The 17,248-nt window shown below is 46.5% G+C and overlaps 1 protein-coding gene across 1 annotated transcript in view; it reads left to right on the top strand.

Annotated features, from left to right (window-relative positions):
• The window catches only part of CDH23 (cadherin related 23), a 1,673,137-nt gene that overhangs the window by 630,147 nt on the left and 1,025,742 nt on the right, over positions 1-17,248 (top strand). The window contains exon 9 of the mRNA XM_033942780.1: positions 29-107. Coding sequence (XP_033798671.1) covers positions 29-107 — 79 coding nt within the window. The remainder of the gene's footprint in view (positions 1-28; positions 108-17,248) is intronic.

The raw sequence follows: 17,248 nt of genomic DNA, 5'->3' as shown, positions 1-17,248 counted from the left end.
CAGTATTCTAATTTTCTTGCCTTTACAGGGAACAACTGTTCGTATAATAACAGCCATTGACCAAGATCGAGGACGTCCCAGATGGATAGGCTACACAATTGTATCTGGTAAGTCATGTAGGCAGCTTGGAATGGGGTTTATCTGTAGTGGAGAAATGGGGAATAATATGATGTGGATGAGACAAGCATGGTATCACTTTATAGCCCATGACTAAATAATAGATATGTTAAAAAAGGAATCAGACAATGTTAGGTTTTTAGTTACCTTGCTTGGTAACTGGTAGCCTTCAGATTAGCTGGAAGTAATTGGCCTATAGATTTCTACTCAGTTAACATTGTAGCATGTAACAGGACCAGCAGTCACCATTTTGTTTTACACCCCATTGTAGATATTTGAAGTTATATGTGGCTTCAAGGCTCTATATCAGTGTATCACAAATTGTGTGCCGCAGCAGATTCCAGGTGTGCCGCGAGACGCTGGGGAGGAGGAGAGGCGCCGCATTGGCTGACAGCTTACAGGACATGCCTCTTGTGGCAAGAGGCACATCCTGTAGGCACTCCACCGGCGCCTCTCCTCTTCTCTGTGCTTTTTCTCTAGCTCCCCCCCCCACTGGTGGTAATAGGAGGCTCAGGGCCGCAGATGGAGAGTATCCACGCATGCATGAACGTTGACATGATGGCATCACACCTGTGTGTGATGTTGTTGCGTTTACCTCCGCACATTTCTGGATGCCCTCCAGTCGCGACCCCACATTTACCCCCTCTTCTATGAAACTGCGCTAGCAGTTTCTAGTGTGGGGAGCCGCGCTGAATGGCCCAAGCTGCTTCCAACACACATAGGAACTAAATAAGCCAATCAGCGTGGCTCTCTCTGTGCTAAAAAATGCTAGCGCCATTTCGTAGAAGAGGGGTTGGTGTGCCGCGGCTTCAAAAAGTTTGCAGCGCAATGCTCTATATTATGATGTGGAGGCAGTAGCTATTTAATTGATTCACTTGGATGGTTTATAGGGGTTGTTATCAGATTGTATATCAATCACGCAAGTCAATGAGTTGTTTTTTTAAAAATGTTTTTCCTACCACCTCTTTTCTGTAAACTGGCAGCTGTAGTAGGATTTATGGTTCACTTAGCAGTATTATAAACACGTTACATCTCTGTTAAGTTGTCTAGGGAAAACCATAACCTCTTATCCAAGTCCAAATATCATGGTCTAATTATACGACACAAAACCCAGGCTAATGAGAAATATCTTTATTATGAAAATAGAAAAATATAATTCACAAGCCAGCTGCAAAATCTAAGTATTGTTCACAAAATATCTGATTACACAAATGAAACTCAGTACATAATTATCACAATCTAATTGTTAGACAATTGAGTAATTTTACTTGTTAAATACACACTAAACAATTCCTTATAATAATAATCCCTGATTAGCAAATAATTATATTATCACCAATGGAGCTTTTGAACCCTTATCCTTTATCACAAGTGATCCTTATCTAACCCAGCTATTAAGAGTAAATTCCGTAATCTCACCTTAAGATCAGCCTTTCAGACGAAATTAGGTGGAAGGAAAAACTTCTTGATAGCTTTGGAGTACGTCAGGAATCCTGTTGTTAAAGGTACACGTGTCGACAATCCTTGATGAGGCTATAAATCATCCGCAAACAAGTCCCGTTCCGTGCTGAGTTCAGAGCCGTTTTAAAAGTCTGAATTACTCTCTCTTAGGCAGAGAGTCACACGAGGTATCTTACAGGTCTAATTATTAAAAGAGAAAGTTTACATTTAGAACATCTGTGAGCAGATTTGAGCTTCCCCGGACCTTATCACAGACTAACTAATTAATTAATTAGCCGTCTTTCTTGTATCTCATCAGATGACCTCCCGGACCAATCCAGAAACAGACTTGGATGAATAGCCTTTTTGTAGAAAAGTATCATATAGGCTGGAAGACCCAGGGCCGTTAGATAGATAAGAACAGGATAATTTCTTCAAGATTCACACTGTCCCATTATTAAAGCACAGATGAATGTCCTTGCATAGCAACATTCAGGTACATACCCATAATGCATCAGGCAAAAACAGCAAAGCTGTGTACTTCTTGCTTCTTGCAAAATTCATGCTGGAAAGTTTCTTGTGCTCAGCGGAAAGATATCTTGAGAATGGTTCAGGCTTTGATGACATCAGAGAGGCCTAACCCACAGGTGTGAATACGGAAATATCCCTACACAGCTGTGGAAGAGCTTCAAGCTTAATACCATATTTTATGGTTTGATTTGTACTTGATCTACCGCCATTTCAGAAGAGGTCAAAGTGCTAGACAAAGTAAAACAATATAAGGAAAGGAACTGCAATAACAATAGGAAAGCACCAGACTTTTTTTTTTTTTTTCATGAAGTCACTTCACAAAAGTATGTCTTACAACAGTAATCTTTCATGCTTAGTCCACTAAGGCCCTCTGTTACTAAGGTGCGCTAAGCGTTTTAGTGCACGTTTAGCATGTGCTAAATCAACACATGCGCTAACCGCTAACGCGTCCATAAGATAACATGCATGCGTTAGCGTTTAGTGCATGTTTAGCACACGCTAATATTTACCATGTGCTAAAAAGCATAGCGCACCTTAGTAAAAGAGGGGGGTAAGTGCATTAATGAACTGCTGTTATATAAAATCATTCTAAGCAGCTTGTGAATACACAAATTTTTGAAAACAGATATGCAAGAAAGGCCTCATGGGCTGTTCATAAAATGAAATAGCTATTCATCAATAAAGTGTTTGGGCTGCCATGGAGCCCCTTTCACATGATTGCCTCTGCCCCTCTGTCAGGGTTCCCTTTGCGGGATCTCAAAATCCTGGCAGATCTCTTCCTAGCCCAGGGGTAGGCAGTTCCGGTCCTCGAGAGCCAGGCCAGGTTTTCAGGATATCAACAATGAATATGTATGAGATGGATTTGCATGCACTGCCTCCTTGAGATGCAAATCTATCTCATGCATATTTATTGTGGATAGCCTGACCTGACCTGACCTGGCTCCGGCTCTCGAGGACCGGAATTGCCTACCCCTGGCCTAGCCTGATCCATGGATTACACTGGAAAAGACTGTGTCTCTCTAAAGCCCTGCCCCCTCTTTAAAAAAGAGCTATGAGCCTGGACTCCTGCTTAGGGTTACCAGATGTCTGGATTTAACTGGACAGGACCTCAGAGGCATCCCAACGGCTTTTTATAACCTGGCAATGCAGAGATGACAGTTGTTGGAGGCCAAACTGTTGATCAAATGGACTTAATAGTCTTATATGGCAAGTGCAATAGATGATTGGAAAAATATAAAGATGAATTTCTTTTTTTAAAAAATATCTTTATTCATTTTGAAGCCATAAGTAAGTGCAACATATAATGCAATCATATTACACTATAAAACAGGGGTCTCAAAGTCCCTCCTTGAGGGCTGCAATCCAGTCAGGTTTTCAGGATTTCCCCAATGAATATGCATGAGATCTATGTGCATGCACTGCTTTCAATGCATTTTCATTGGGGAAATCCTGAAAACCTGATTGGATTGCGGCCCTCAAGGAGGGACTTTGAGATCCCTGCTATAAAAGCACTTAAATACAATTAAAATTGTAATCTATGACAAATAGATTTATCACCCCCCCATAATTATATTCAAAAAATACACTCAAATTAAGAAATTAAAAATATGTTCCAACCTACCCTCTCACCCACCCACCCTGGACGTGTATGACCAAAGAGCAAAATCAACAATCACTCTTTGCAAAATTTTGTCAATGCTCCCAAATCTTCAGAAACGTTTTGTAATTTCCCTGTTGTATAGCCATAATACCAGTGGCGTACCTAGGGTATGTGGTACCCGGGGCCCATAATTTTTTGACACCCCCCCCATGTAAAAAAATATTTTTTGTAATAACCATGAAACTGAATAAATGGTCATAATAGAAACAGGCAGTGAAAATTTTCTTTTATTGAACCTCATATATGTAACCATTATTCCAAACATACCATAACATAACATAAATTATGTCTGAATTGTCATGACATCAGAAGTACATATGGAGTAGTTGCAGGTGATGCTTGGGAAAGTTCTGATTGTGTTAGTTCGGTTTTATGTGTTTTTGAATAGAAGGGTTTTTATTTCTTTTTTGAAGGTTTTGTAGTTTGTGGTCGAGGTCAATAGGTTGTAGAGTTGGGGGTCGAGTGTTGCAGCTCGAATGGCTAGGAGGTTGTCTAACTGTTTTTTTCTTTTGACGTTTTTGGTTGGAGGGTGTGTGAATGGTGCGTGAGTTCTCCTATGTCTGGTTGAGGTGGATTGAATTATTTAGCTGAAGAAATTAGTTACCCCCCCATTCCACACACATTAATTCTCTTCCATTTTTGTTCCCATTATAAAAAACACTGATAAGTTCTCAGAAAAAAAATACATTAAAATAAGAAGTGAAAACAAAGGCTCCTACAGATGAGAACATAACATAAGAATAGCCTAACTGGGTCAGACCAATGGTCCATCATGCCCAGTAACCCATTCTCATGGAAGCCAGTCCAGGACACTAATACCTGGTCAAAACCCAAAGAGTAGCAACATTCCATGCTACCGATCCAGGGCAAGCAGATGTTTCCCCCATGTCTTAATAACAGACTATGGACTTTTCCTCCAGGAATTTGTCCAAACTTTTCTTAAAACCAGCTACGCTATCTGCTTTTACCATAACTTCTGGCCACTTCATTTTTAAGCTGAGATCTTTCCTTCCAAACTGAGACTTTGCTAGATGTCAAATACAGTACAAGGTAACTTCACATGGACTTAGCTGTGCAGGAAATGAGAATCTCCTCACACATCCACCATATAGTGCAAAAATGTGCAAAGGTCTGGTTTTTTCTTTCGATCACTACATAGACTAATGCCACACAAGCAGGGCTGTTACAAACATATTCTGTAGGTCAGTGCTAAGGTTAACAAAGTTTCCTTCCTTGGACCAGAAGAGATCCCAAAACAACTACCCAGGAACAACACCCAAAGACCCACTCAGTGTGTGAACCAGTTGAGTGGAGTGGACTAACTGGGGGGTGGAAATGGGCCCAGAGTTTGCTCAGCAGAATTTCCCAGATCACCTCTTCCTCTCAACACATTGACACGCTGCCACCACCACCACTAGGAACACCTCACCGGGTAGGCCAGCAATGTTATAAACTTTATAAAACACATTATTATATTTTCTTATAAAGCACATATTTTAACTGAACTCTCTGACATCCTCAGCCTTGCCATTCACAAAAATAGAAGGAAGAAAAGTTCCCATTTCCTGCTGTCTCATGTCCCCGGCCTATACAATATTTTTCTTCTGCAGAGTGCAGACCCTTCAAAAATCTGACCAAATCCTCATTTCACTTGCATTATAAAGTACTGAGGATGCCATCTCTCCCCAATCCCAGGTCCTAAAGTCTAAGACAGTAGCGCAAACTAGTGCTGCCAGATTCAGGAAAAAAAATTTCGATTCGATTCAGCCTATTGAATTGGTTTATCGATTCGATTTTCCTGCCCAATTGGGTGTTTTTTTCAAACATCTTGGTGGGTTTATTTTATAGCTTTTTCACCCCCTTTGGCTTCTCCTAACCACACTGGCGCTGTGGTGTAAATAAAATAAAGAAACAAAAAGGACTTTTCCTCTCTCTGTTAAATCCTAGCTCACGTTTGTGGTCTAACACCAGCTCTGGCAGGATACACATTTCAAATCTGACATATTGTAATCACAAAACAGAAAATAAAATTAGTTTTTCTACCTTTTTGTTGTCTGGTTATTTTTCAAATCTTGTTGGTCCAAGGCTCTGGTTGTCTTCTGATAACTTGCTTGCTAGGATCTCCTTCTTTCTCCGTGCTAACCATCCATCTGCCATCTCTGTCCTCCCCTTCCGTTTCCCTTCCCTCCCCCGGATGTCTGGCATCTTTCCTTTTTTTGTCTCCTTCCACAGATCCACCTTTTCTTAACTACCCTTTCATCCAGCAGCTCTCCCTCCTTCCCCACCACCCCAAGGTCCACCATCTCTCCCTTTCTTTTCCCAACTACCCTCCTAATCAGTATCTCTATCCCCCCCTCCACACCATCCCTTGTGTCCAACTTCTCTCCCTTTCTGTTCCTTCCTCCCTAAAACCCATGTCTATCACCTCTCTCTCTCTCCTCTATTTTCAGACCCATTATTTCTTCCCACCCAAAGTCCGGCATATGCATGTCTCTTTGAACCCCTCCCCCTTCCCTCCGTGTACTTCTACACCAGGGCCCCCCTCCCCTGAAGGCCTGTCCCCCCCTTAAAGGTCTGCATCCCACTCCTGAAGGCCTGTCCCCCCCTTGAAGGCCTGCCTGCCTGCTCCCCTTGAAGACCTGCCCCCCCTGAAGGCCTGTCCCCCCCTTGAAGGCCTGCACCCCCCCCCACGAAGGCCTGCACCCCCCGAAGGCCTGTCCCCCCCTTGAAGGCCTGCCCCCCCTGAAGGCCTGTCCCCCCCTTGAAGGCCTGCACCCCCCTGAAGGCCTGCACCCCCCCAAATGCCTACACCCCCCTCGAAGGCCTGTCCCCCCCCTTGAAGGCCTGCCTGCCTGTTCCCCTTGAAGGCCTGTCCCCCCGAAAGCCTTTCCCCCCCTTGAAGGCCTCCCCCCAAAGGCCTACACCCCTCTTGAAGGCCTGCCCCCCTGAAGGCCTGCCCCCCCTTGAAGGCCTGCCTGCCTGTTCCCCTTGAAGGCCTGCCCCCCCTGAAGGCCTTTCCCCCCCGAAGGCCTGCCCACCCCTTGAAGGCCTGCACCCCCCCGAAGGCCTGCACCCCCCCCCCCGAAGACCTACACCTCCCTCGAAGGCCTGTCCCCCCCTTGAAGGCCTGCCTGGCTGTCCCCCCCTTGAAGGCCTGTGCCCTCCCTTGAAGGCTTGTCCCCCCCCGAAGGCCTGTGTCCCCCCCCTCCACAAGGTCTGCCTGCCCAATAAGAAACAAACATACAAAAGATCCCAGCAGTAGAACCACAAAGCACAAATAAAACCCAGCAATACAATCAATACAATCAAGCCTCCGATACCCACTACCTTGAAGGACCGCTCGGCCCCACCACGAAGCACTGCTCATTCCCCCAGCCTCCCCGCTTCATTTCTCTGGGGAATCAGCCTGCAGCAAGATTGCGCAATGCCAGCGATCTTTGCTTGCTTCGGCTGTTTCCTCCGCCGCTGTCCCACCCCTCCTCTGACGTCAGAGGAGGGGCGGGACTGTGGCGGAGGAAACAGCTGAAGCAGGCAAAGATCGCTGGCATCGCGATCTTGCTGCAGGCTGTTTCCAGACGCAACACCCGGCGCAGGGGGGGGAAGAACCGGACCGGACCAAGAGCACCCCCTCAGGGCTTGGCACCTGGGGCGGACCGCCCCCCACGCCCCCTCCCCCCTTGGTATGCCACTGCATAATACGTTCCATTTTAAAAACATGACAGAGAGACTCCCACCAAAAAGTATAGTTCAATCTATCCCAGTTTTTCAAATTCCTTAAAATAAGCTGTATGGCATCCCCTGTCATAATAAAGAGAAGTTTATTATTGTTCGATGATATTTGGCTTTTAGCTCTCATCAGTGCCAAATAGCACAGTGTCATATGTTAGTGCCACTGGATTCTCCATTACTTTGTTTACCTGATCCCAAATGGATCTCCCAAACGGATGTATTAAGGAACAATAATATAATAATAATAATAATAACAACAGTTTATATACCGCAATACCGTTAAGTTCTATGCGGTTTACAATAGATTAAGCGAGGTACAAATTGATTGAATTTAAGAGGGGAGAAGAGGAGAGTTAATAGGACCGGAAATGCGTTGTTGAGGAGAAAGAGATTAACAGGACAGAGGAAACACTATGGAGGAGAGAGAAGATGAGTGGGTCAGTTGTCTAGATACTTTAGGAACAGTTGAGTTTTTAGATGTTTTCTGAATTCCTCATAAGTAGTGGGCGAAAGCAGTTGGTCTAGGTCTTTACCCCACAATGCTGCTTGATGTGAAAGAAGGTGTTCATGGTGTTTTTTCAGTTTACAACCTCTAACTGGGGGGGGGGGGGGGGAAACGAAGTAGGAATGATAGCTTCTCTTGTGTCTGTTGGCAGAGAAGGAGAAAAGGTCAGTTATGTATTTAGGGGCAAGTCAATATAATAAATATAATAAATGATAAATAAATATAATATAATAAATGATCCAATGTCCCAGGTTCAAGATGATAATGCCAGCATATATTAGACTTGGAACTATCTAATTTCTGTAATCTAATATCCCCCTTCTTCTCCATGTATGCAACAATGTATCCAGCCAAACCCTATCTGAGTCTAAGCTAATGTGCTGTGCATTGGTACCTTCCTCAATGGATGCCATCACCTGTTCTTGCAACTGTCACGTCTACGGCCCGATATGACTGAGGTCTACTTCCTTGCCTGCCTGTTTGCTGTGTCTGGAGCATCCAGAAGCTGAATTTAACTTGCTCATGGACAGCAACAGCAATAAGAATAGACGGTACCAGCCAAAAATGAAGAGAAACAGCAGCAGGAATTAGGAGCCACATACACTAAAGTTTAATTTGGAGTAGAACTAACTAGGGTCACAAACACAGAAGAGGCGCAGAACAGAGAATTGAAGATGCCGGATTGAGGGACACACTCCATAACTCATTGGATTAGCCATTGTTGGAAACCGGGTCCTGGGCTAAATGGATCTTTGGTCTAATCCATTATGGCATGTTTTATGTTCTTACAGAAACATGCAATTGTATGACATCATGAGAAGAATTAATAATAATAATAACTTTATTTTTCTATACCGCCATAATCTTGCGACTTCTAGGCGGTTCACAGTGAAGAGAGCTGATCAATCAGCGAATTACAGTGTACAAATAGTGAAGGTGTCACTAAGCAGTCAGTGATTACAAATTAGCAAGAAAATATATTAATGGGTTGCAGTATAAACTTAACATGTTACATTAAAGGGGCTGGAGAGCCAGCGAATTACAGAATACGATTGGTGAAGAAGACACTGAACAGTCATTGAAAAAAGGATACCGTTAGATGAGGATACATAGTATCAGCGTGAAGAGTGAGAGCTTTTTAAAATGAAAGGGGGTGTTTTTTGACTAGGAATTAAATCTATATACCTATGTGAAATTTCAAAAAGTGCCTATATAAACAGACCCCTACAGTGAGCCTCAATAGCTCATAAATTATTTTATGCAAATGCACACCTGCTAAAATTGTAAATGTGTGCTCCATACATAACGCAGAACAAGGCGCAATGGCAGGCTAACGCTCTAAATCGGCGTTCGCACAGGACGGGCTCTATATACCCTTCAGTTATGGGAAATCTTTGGGCATATTTATTCCTGACAAAGCCCCTAGTGAAGTGAAATGGGGACGCTCCATAGAGAAATACAGTTCCCAGTGGTCCACTTACCAGCTCCTAGTAAGCTAAGTAACGGTTAATAGTCAACAATTAGTGAAAATCACTATGGCAAAAAATTAAAAGCAAGCAAGGTACATGAAGCCACACAGGTACAGGGGGCTGTTTGAAGACTAATGATAGCTCACTTAAGGGTAACCTGACAAGAATATTCTAACGTCAGGCACCAGTGAACCCTTGAAGTCTTTTTCTCCCGCACTAATAATATTGACAAGCGCATAATAGGAAAGCACAACTACTAGAATTTCCACAGATTGACGAATATTGGTCTTTGCTCCATACGTATGCATGCATAGTTTTTTAAGTACATGTTTACATCACAACTGCAGCTCCAGCTCCACTCAAACTGTGTCCCCCAAGCACAGACTATGTAAAAGTAGTAATTCGATGAGTATCAGAGCAGTGTCGGAGCATTTAGTGCTCTGGCCCGCAGTAGAAACCTCTACTGCAGCAGTAAAATGGGAGGTATGGTGGTTTATCCCAGGACAAGCAGGCAGCATATTCTTAACGTATGGGTGACGTCACCGACGGAGCCCCGGTACGGACACTTTTTACTAGAAAGTTCTAGTTGGCCGCACCGCGCATGCGCGAGTGCCTTCCCGCCCGACGGAGGAGTGCATGGTCCCCAGTTTCTTCGTTTCCGCGGAGCGAAGAAGTCGCATGTGTTTCAACGGCTGTTGAAATCATTTAGTTTGCCTTCCCGCTCGCGTATTTTTTCGATTTTCTTGTTTTCCCTTTGGATTCCTTCAATTTTCTTTTCAAAACTAAAAAAATAAAAAAAAAACTCGTCGAGTTTACTTTATTTTTTCGAGCCGGCCCCAGCGGGGCCTGTTGTCACCATCCAGGCCTCCGGCTTTGATTTTGCGGAGACCGTGTTCCCCTTCATACCCCCTCAACCGGGCTTCAAGAAGTGCCAGCGGTGTGCACGCCCGATCTCTCTCACCGACCCGCACAATTGGTGCCTGCAGTGCTTGGGTCCAGAGCATCGAGCTGACACCTGCACCCGCTGTGCTACGCTTAAAAAGCGCACTCTGAAAAATAGACAGATCCAACAAAATATTTTGTTCGGTACCGGATCTGCCATGGAATCTGCTGCGACGACGACGGCACCCCAAAAGTCAGCACCGACGACGTCGACACCACCGGACCCTTCCTCGGGATCGTTGGGCCCAGGTAAGCCGGCCAAGAAGCCTTCTACTTCCCTCGAACGCCCTCCTGCCACGGTTGCGACACCGGCCCTTCCGGCACCGCACCGACCCCGCAAACGCTCTGCTCCGATCTCGGTGAGTGCCTCATCATCGGCCTCCTCATCGCCGGAACGTAGAGCGGCACCTTTGGTACCGAAGAAGAAAAAAGCGGTACCGGTGCCTCCCCTGGATGACCGCATCGCGGCCATACTCCAAACACAGTTACAGGAGCAGCTGCAGCAACAACTCCAACAACTGTTGCTGGCGTTGCTGGCGCCACACCTTCCGGTACAGGACCGGTCCGAGCCTCGCACTGTCCCATCGGTGTCGACCCCCTCGGTACCGATTAATACCTCCATGCCGGTGCTCTTGGCTGAAACACCTACAGCGCATACCCATGCTGCTGCCGACCCTGCCCGGTCCCGGGAACGACATCGGTCTTCCTCACCCGGTACCGCCTCGGTGCGCTCAGGCAAATCTCTCTCAAAGACTCGCCATGCCGAGCCCTCAACACCAATGTCCAAAAGTGCACACCCCGACGTTAGAGACCCAGACTTGTGGGAAGATTCCCCACACGGTACCGAAGAGGACGCTTCGTCCACCGACGAAGAACCCTCCATGACCGACACCGTCTCCAAACCAGATCAATCATCTTTCTCTAAATTCCTTAAGGAGATGTTAGCAGTTCTTTCCATCCCCTTAGAGTCTGACTCTAAAAAGTCTCAGGCTTTTCTTGATGCCCTAGACTTTGAGCAACCTCCCAAGGAATTTCTAAAGTTGCCCGTCCACGACATCTTACGGGAAACTTTCTATAAAAACTGGGAGACTCCCCTCACTGTTTCTGGGGCCCCTCGCAAATTGGATAGCTTGTACCAGGTTATTCCAATCCCAGGGTTTGACAAACCTCAATTGCCCCACGAATCCCTACTGGTGGAATCTACTTTGAAAAAATCTCAGGGTTCCAGTGTATATGCCTCCACCCCTCCTGGCAGAGAGGGAAAAACTATGGATAAATTTGGTAAGCGCCTTTTCCAAAATGCCATGCTAGCCAATAGAGCCAACAACTACACCTTCCACTTCTCCTTCTATATGAAGCATCTGATGCAACAGCTCTCCTCCTTACAGAAATATCTTCCTGAACGTAAGGTCCCTCTCTTCCAGCAACAAATTTCCAGCCTCCTCCAACTCAGGAAATTCATGGTTCGCTCCATCTACGACTCGTTTGAGCTGACCTCTCGCGCATCTGCCATGGCGGTGGCTATGCGCCGTTTGGCATGGCTGAGAGTCTCTGACCTAGACATTAACCACTAGGACCGCCTGGCTAATGCACCTTGTCTGGGTGATGAACTCTTCGGAGAATCCCTGGACTCGACCACCCAGAAGCTCTCAGCCCACGAGACCAGGTGGGACACTCTGATCAAACCCAAAAAGAAGACTCCACCTGCTCGCCCCTACAGGCCACAGGCTTCTTACCAACGCAGGTTCTCGGCAAGACCTCTCAACCCGCCTCCACAACAGTCTCGCCGTCCTCGCCACCAGCATCAGCCTCACGCTCGCCCACAGACTCAACCTGCCAAGCCTCTTCCTTCATCAAAACCGTCTCAACCCTTTTGACTCCTTTCTCCAGAGCACAGCCAGTCTCCCACCTTCATTGCCTCTTCCTCAGCCGATCGGAGGACGCCTTCAACTCTTCCTCAGCCGTTGGGAGGTCATCACATCAGACCAATGGGTCCTCAACATCATTCGCCACGGCTACTCTCTCAATTTCCAGACTCTTCCACCAGACCACCCTCCCGTAGAGTCTGCTTCTCACTCCTTCCAAACCCCCCTCCTCCTGAGGGAGGTCCAATCCCTCCTTCTTCTCAATGCCATCGAAGAGGTACTTCCGGACCAAAGGGGTCAGGGATTCTACTCCCGCTACTTCCTGGTTCCCAAGAAAACAGGAGACCTTCGTCCCATCCTCGATCTCCGGGACCTCAACAAGTGTCTGGTCAAAGAGAAGTTCAGAATGCTCTCCCTGGCCACGCTTTACCCTCTTCTCTCTCACCACGACTGGCTATGCTCCCTAGACCTCAAAGAGGCCTACACTCACATCCCAATCCATCCGACTTCACGTCGCTATCTACGGTTTCGGATACAGCACCATCACTATCAGTACAAAGTGCTACCCTTTGGCCTCGCCTCATCACCCAGAGTGTTCACCAAATGCCTTATTGTGGTGGCGGCCTTCCTCAGGTCTCACGACCTTCAGGTGTTCCCCTACTTGGACGATTGGCTGGTGAAAGCACCTACGTCTCCGCTTGTGCTACAAGCCACTCATCACACCATCTCGTTCCTCCATCTCCTGGGTTTCGAGATCAACTACCCCAAGCCGCATCTGCTTCCCACACAGCGGCTTCAGTTCATTGGAGCAGTCCTCGACACCAATCTAATGAGGGCATTTCTCCCCTCCGACCGCCATCGCACTCTGCTCCACCTCTGCCGTCAGGTGCTCCTTCATCACTCCATTCCAGCTCGGCAGATGATGATCCTCCTGGGCCACATGGCCTCAACGGTCCATGTTCTTCCTCTGGCGCGACTCCACCTCAGGACACCTCAGTGGACTCTAGCCAACCAATGATCACAGACCACCGATCCTCTTTCTCATCCCATCTCTGTGACATCGTCTCTTCAGCAATCTCTTCAATGGTGGTTGAACTCCTCCAATCTTTCCAGGGGTCTACTCTTTCATCTACCCCCTCACTCCATGATCATAACCACAGATGCCTCCCCTTATGCGTGGGGAGCTCACCTGGGAGATCTTCGCACCCAGGGACTCTGGACCCCTCAGGAGCGTCAACATCACATCAATTTCCTGGAACTCAGAACCATGTTCTATGCTCTCAAAGCCTTCCAGCACCTTCTCTACCCTCAGGTCCTTCTCCTGTGCACAGACAACCAAGTCGCCATGTACTACATAAACAAGCAAGGCGGCACTGGATCTCCCCTCCTATGTCAGGAGGCCATCCGCATCTGGACCTGGGCCACGGCCCACGGTCTCTTCCTCAAGGCTGTCTATATCCAGGGCGAACAGAACTCCCTGGCCGACAATCTCAGCCGCATCCTTCAACCTCACGAGTGGACTCTGGATCCTCCCACGCTCCGCTCCATCTTTGCTCGCTGGGGCACTCCGCAGGTGGACCTCTTTGCAGCTCCTCACAACCATCAGCTGCCCCAGTTCTGTTCCAGACTCTTCTCTCCTCACCGTCTGGCCACGGATGCATTCCTGCTCGACTGGACGGATCGGTTCCTCTATGCCTTTCCTCCACTACCTCTGATGTTGCGGACATTATCCAAACTCCGCAGGGACAGAGCCACCATGATTCTCATCGCTCCTCGGTGTCCTCGCCAACACTGGTTCTCCCTCCTGCTTCAACTCAGCTCCAGGGAGCCCATTCCTCTTCCTGTATTTCCTACTCTACTTACACAGCAGCATCAGTCTCTACTACATCCCAATCTGTCCTCGCTCCACCTGACAGCTTGGTTTCTCTCGGGCTGACCTCTCCAGAGAATCTGTCTCAGCCTGTCCGTCGTATTTTGGATGCCTCCAGGAAACCGGCCACCCTCCAATGTTACCATCAGAAGTGGACCCGGTTCTCCTCTTGGTGCCTACTTCATCATCACGATCCCACCTCATTGGCGGTGGAAACTGTACTGGACTATTTGCTTTCTCTCTCCGACGCTGGCCTCAAGTCGACCTCGATCAGGGTCCACCTCAGTGCCATCACTGCGTTTCATGAGCCTATCCTCGGAAAACCTCTTACGGCTCATCCCCTGGTTTCCCGGTTCATGAGAGGCCTCTTCAACGTCAAACCACCTCTGAAGCCTCCTCCAGTCGTCTGGGACCTGAATGTGGTTCTATCAGCCCTCATGAAACCTCCGTTTGAGCCTCTTGCCACAACTTCACTCAAATTTCTTACATGGAAGGTGCTTTTCCTCATTGCCATCACCTCTGCCAGGAGGGTTAGTGAGCTGCATGCACTGGTTGCCGACCCACCTTTCACTGTTTTTCACCATGACAAGGTGGTTCTGCGTACCCATCCTAAATTCCTTCCCAAGGTGGTCTCGGAATTTCACCTCAACCAGTCCATTGTGTTGCCTGTCTTTTTCCCAAAACCCCATTCTCATCCGGGGGAACAGGCGTTGCACACGTTGGACTGTAAGCATGCCCTTGCATACTACCTTGACCGTTCCAGGGCTCACCGCTCGTCCCCTCAGCTCTTTTTGTCCTTCGACCCTAACCGCTTAGGTCGTCCTGTCTCTAAATGGATGCTTTCCAACTGGCTTGCTGCCTGCATTGCGTTCTGTTATGCTCGGGCCGGTCTTTCACTGGAAGGTGCTGTCACGGCCCACAGGGTCAGAGCTATGGCTGTTTCTGTGGCTTTCCTCCATTCCACGCCCATCGAGGAAATCTGCAAGGCTGCCACTTGGTCCTCAGTTCACACATTCACTACTCACTACTGTCTGGATACCTTCTCCAGACGGGATGGGCACTTCGGCCAATCTGTGTTACACAATTTATTTTCCTAATGGCCAACCATCCCTCCTCCCTCTCTGTTTGCTTGGAGGTCACCCATACGTTAAGAATATGCTGCCTGCTTGTCCTGGGATAAAGCACAGTTACTTACCGTAACAGGTGTTATCCAGGGACAGCAGGCAGATATTCTTACGTCCCACCCACCTCCCCGGGTTAGCTTCTTAGCTGGCTTATCTTAACTGGGGACCACGCACTCCTCCGTCGGGCGGGAAGGCACTCGCGCATGTGCGGTGCGGCCAACTAGAACTTTCTAGTAAAAAGTGTCCGTACCGGGGCTCCGTCGGTGATGTCACCCATACGTTAAGAATATCTGCCTGCTGTCCCTGGATAACACCTGTTACGGTAAGTAACTGTGCTTTTTTTTAGAGTTATGCTCCATATTGAGCAGATCCTAAGCAAAATTTTTATAAAAAGTTCTAAATACATATTTAAAATAAAACTTGAATCTGATTCATGTTTGTAGGTAAGTAACTTTCTGCTTAAAAGTTTTTGAACACCTGAGCTTAACTTTAGCAAGTCTTTAATGATGTGTATATATAACACAAAATTCTGGGCATTTTGCTTGCCAGCACAAAGCTGGCATGAGTTAAGTGTTAAATCTCATGTATATAAATGTTGGGAGGAAGTATGCAGCAGGATGTGAAAGTGGGAATTTCTTCTAGGTGCATCTGTCTTGCTTCCTAAACAATATCCAGTTGAAACAGTTATTTGATGTTTCTTTTTTTGTTGTTGTTCTTTCCCAGATAAAATAATTTTTGAACATTAATCCCCTCCCCCCTTTTTAAGAAGCCACATTAGGCTTTTTATCAGAGACCGTGGCGGTATTACCTCCGATGCGATAAAAAAGCCTAATGTGGCTTCGTAATATTGGGGCAAATTCAAAGAAATTGCATAATGAAATATTTAATTTCATGGTTATATTTTTTGCCATTGAAGTTCCTGCCAGCTAATCTGTTTCTGTTTTTACCTTTTCCCACAAAACATACTGATGTTCAGACATAGTACTTAGGCTTGTTGTGTCACTGGGGCTTGCGTGCATCTGAGAAGCTGAAAGCTATGCTGTCGGTAGTTTCACTACCAGCTGTGCCTCCCAAGGCAGACAGGTTTCAGTGGAGATGTCAGTCTAACGATGTACCACGCATCTGGGCAGCAGCAAATGGGCAGTGTTGGAGGTGGAGGATCGCATTGCAAGCGACAGCGGTGACATTGAATTTATACTGCATAGAAGAAAGGCCCGGCAATCTAGTTCTATATTCTGCCACGAAAACTTGATAATGTTCATCATGTTGCTAGGATTCGAACACGAGTCGATTGATACCTAATAATACTGATGTATGATCACATGTATCATGATTTCATATATGGAAAACTCAAAGATGAAGCTCCTTAACCAATAAGATCTAAAAGAGAAATTGAGGAAAAGTCATACATGTGATCTGCTCCTTGGAACAAATGAATCAAATAGTAGGTTAGATAACCAAAGACACCATGAAATTACATTCTACTTTTAAAACAAATAATGAGAAAATATATGTTTTCACTCAATACGAGCACAAAAGCTGTGCTAATTTTATCCAGGTAGGTCTCTAGAAATTGTTTGCTGAATATTGCCAGGACCCAAATAACTACTGGTGGGCACCTTATTCTGAGATATTTAGTGTCAGGATCTGGGTACCAGCCAGCGCTGAATATCCACATATAAATTAAAATGCTGTTGTCATCATTTTAAAGCAACATTGACCACAGAGTTTAATTTTTTTTTACAGTGAAACCACTAAGTTACCGTATATGCTTGAATATAAACCGAGATTCTTGGGCCCAGAAATGAGGGTCTTGGTTTATATTTGGGTCAGCGCTGACCCGTCCCCCTCATGAACCTGTTGCAGGCCTCTGTCTGGCCTGCTGTAAGACCTGATGGTCCAGCGGTGGGCCGGGATAGGAGGGATCCCAACTGTCTCCTGCCCCAGCCAACTTTAACAATTTTTATCTCCCTCCTGCCCTTTTAAATCCCTAGTG

The sequence above is a fragment of the Geotrypetes seraphini genome, chromosome 4 (assembly GCF_902459505.1).
Source record: "Geotrypetes seraphini chromosome 4, aGeoSer1.1, whole genome shotgun sequence".
NCBI classification, from domain to species: domain Eukaryota; kingdom Metazoa; phylum Chordata; class Amphibia; order Gymnophiona; family Dermophiidae; genus Geotrypetes; species Geotrypetes seraphini.
This window is presented reverse-complemented; position numbering and strand designations above follow the sequence as displayed.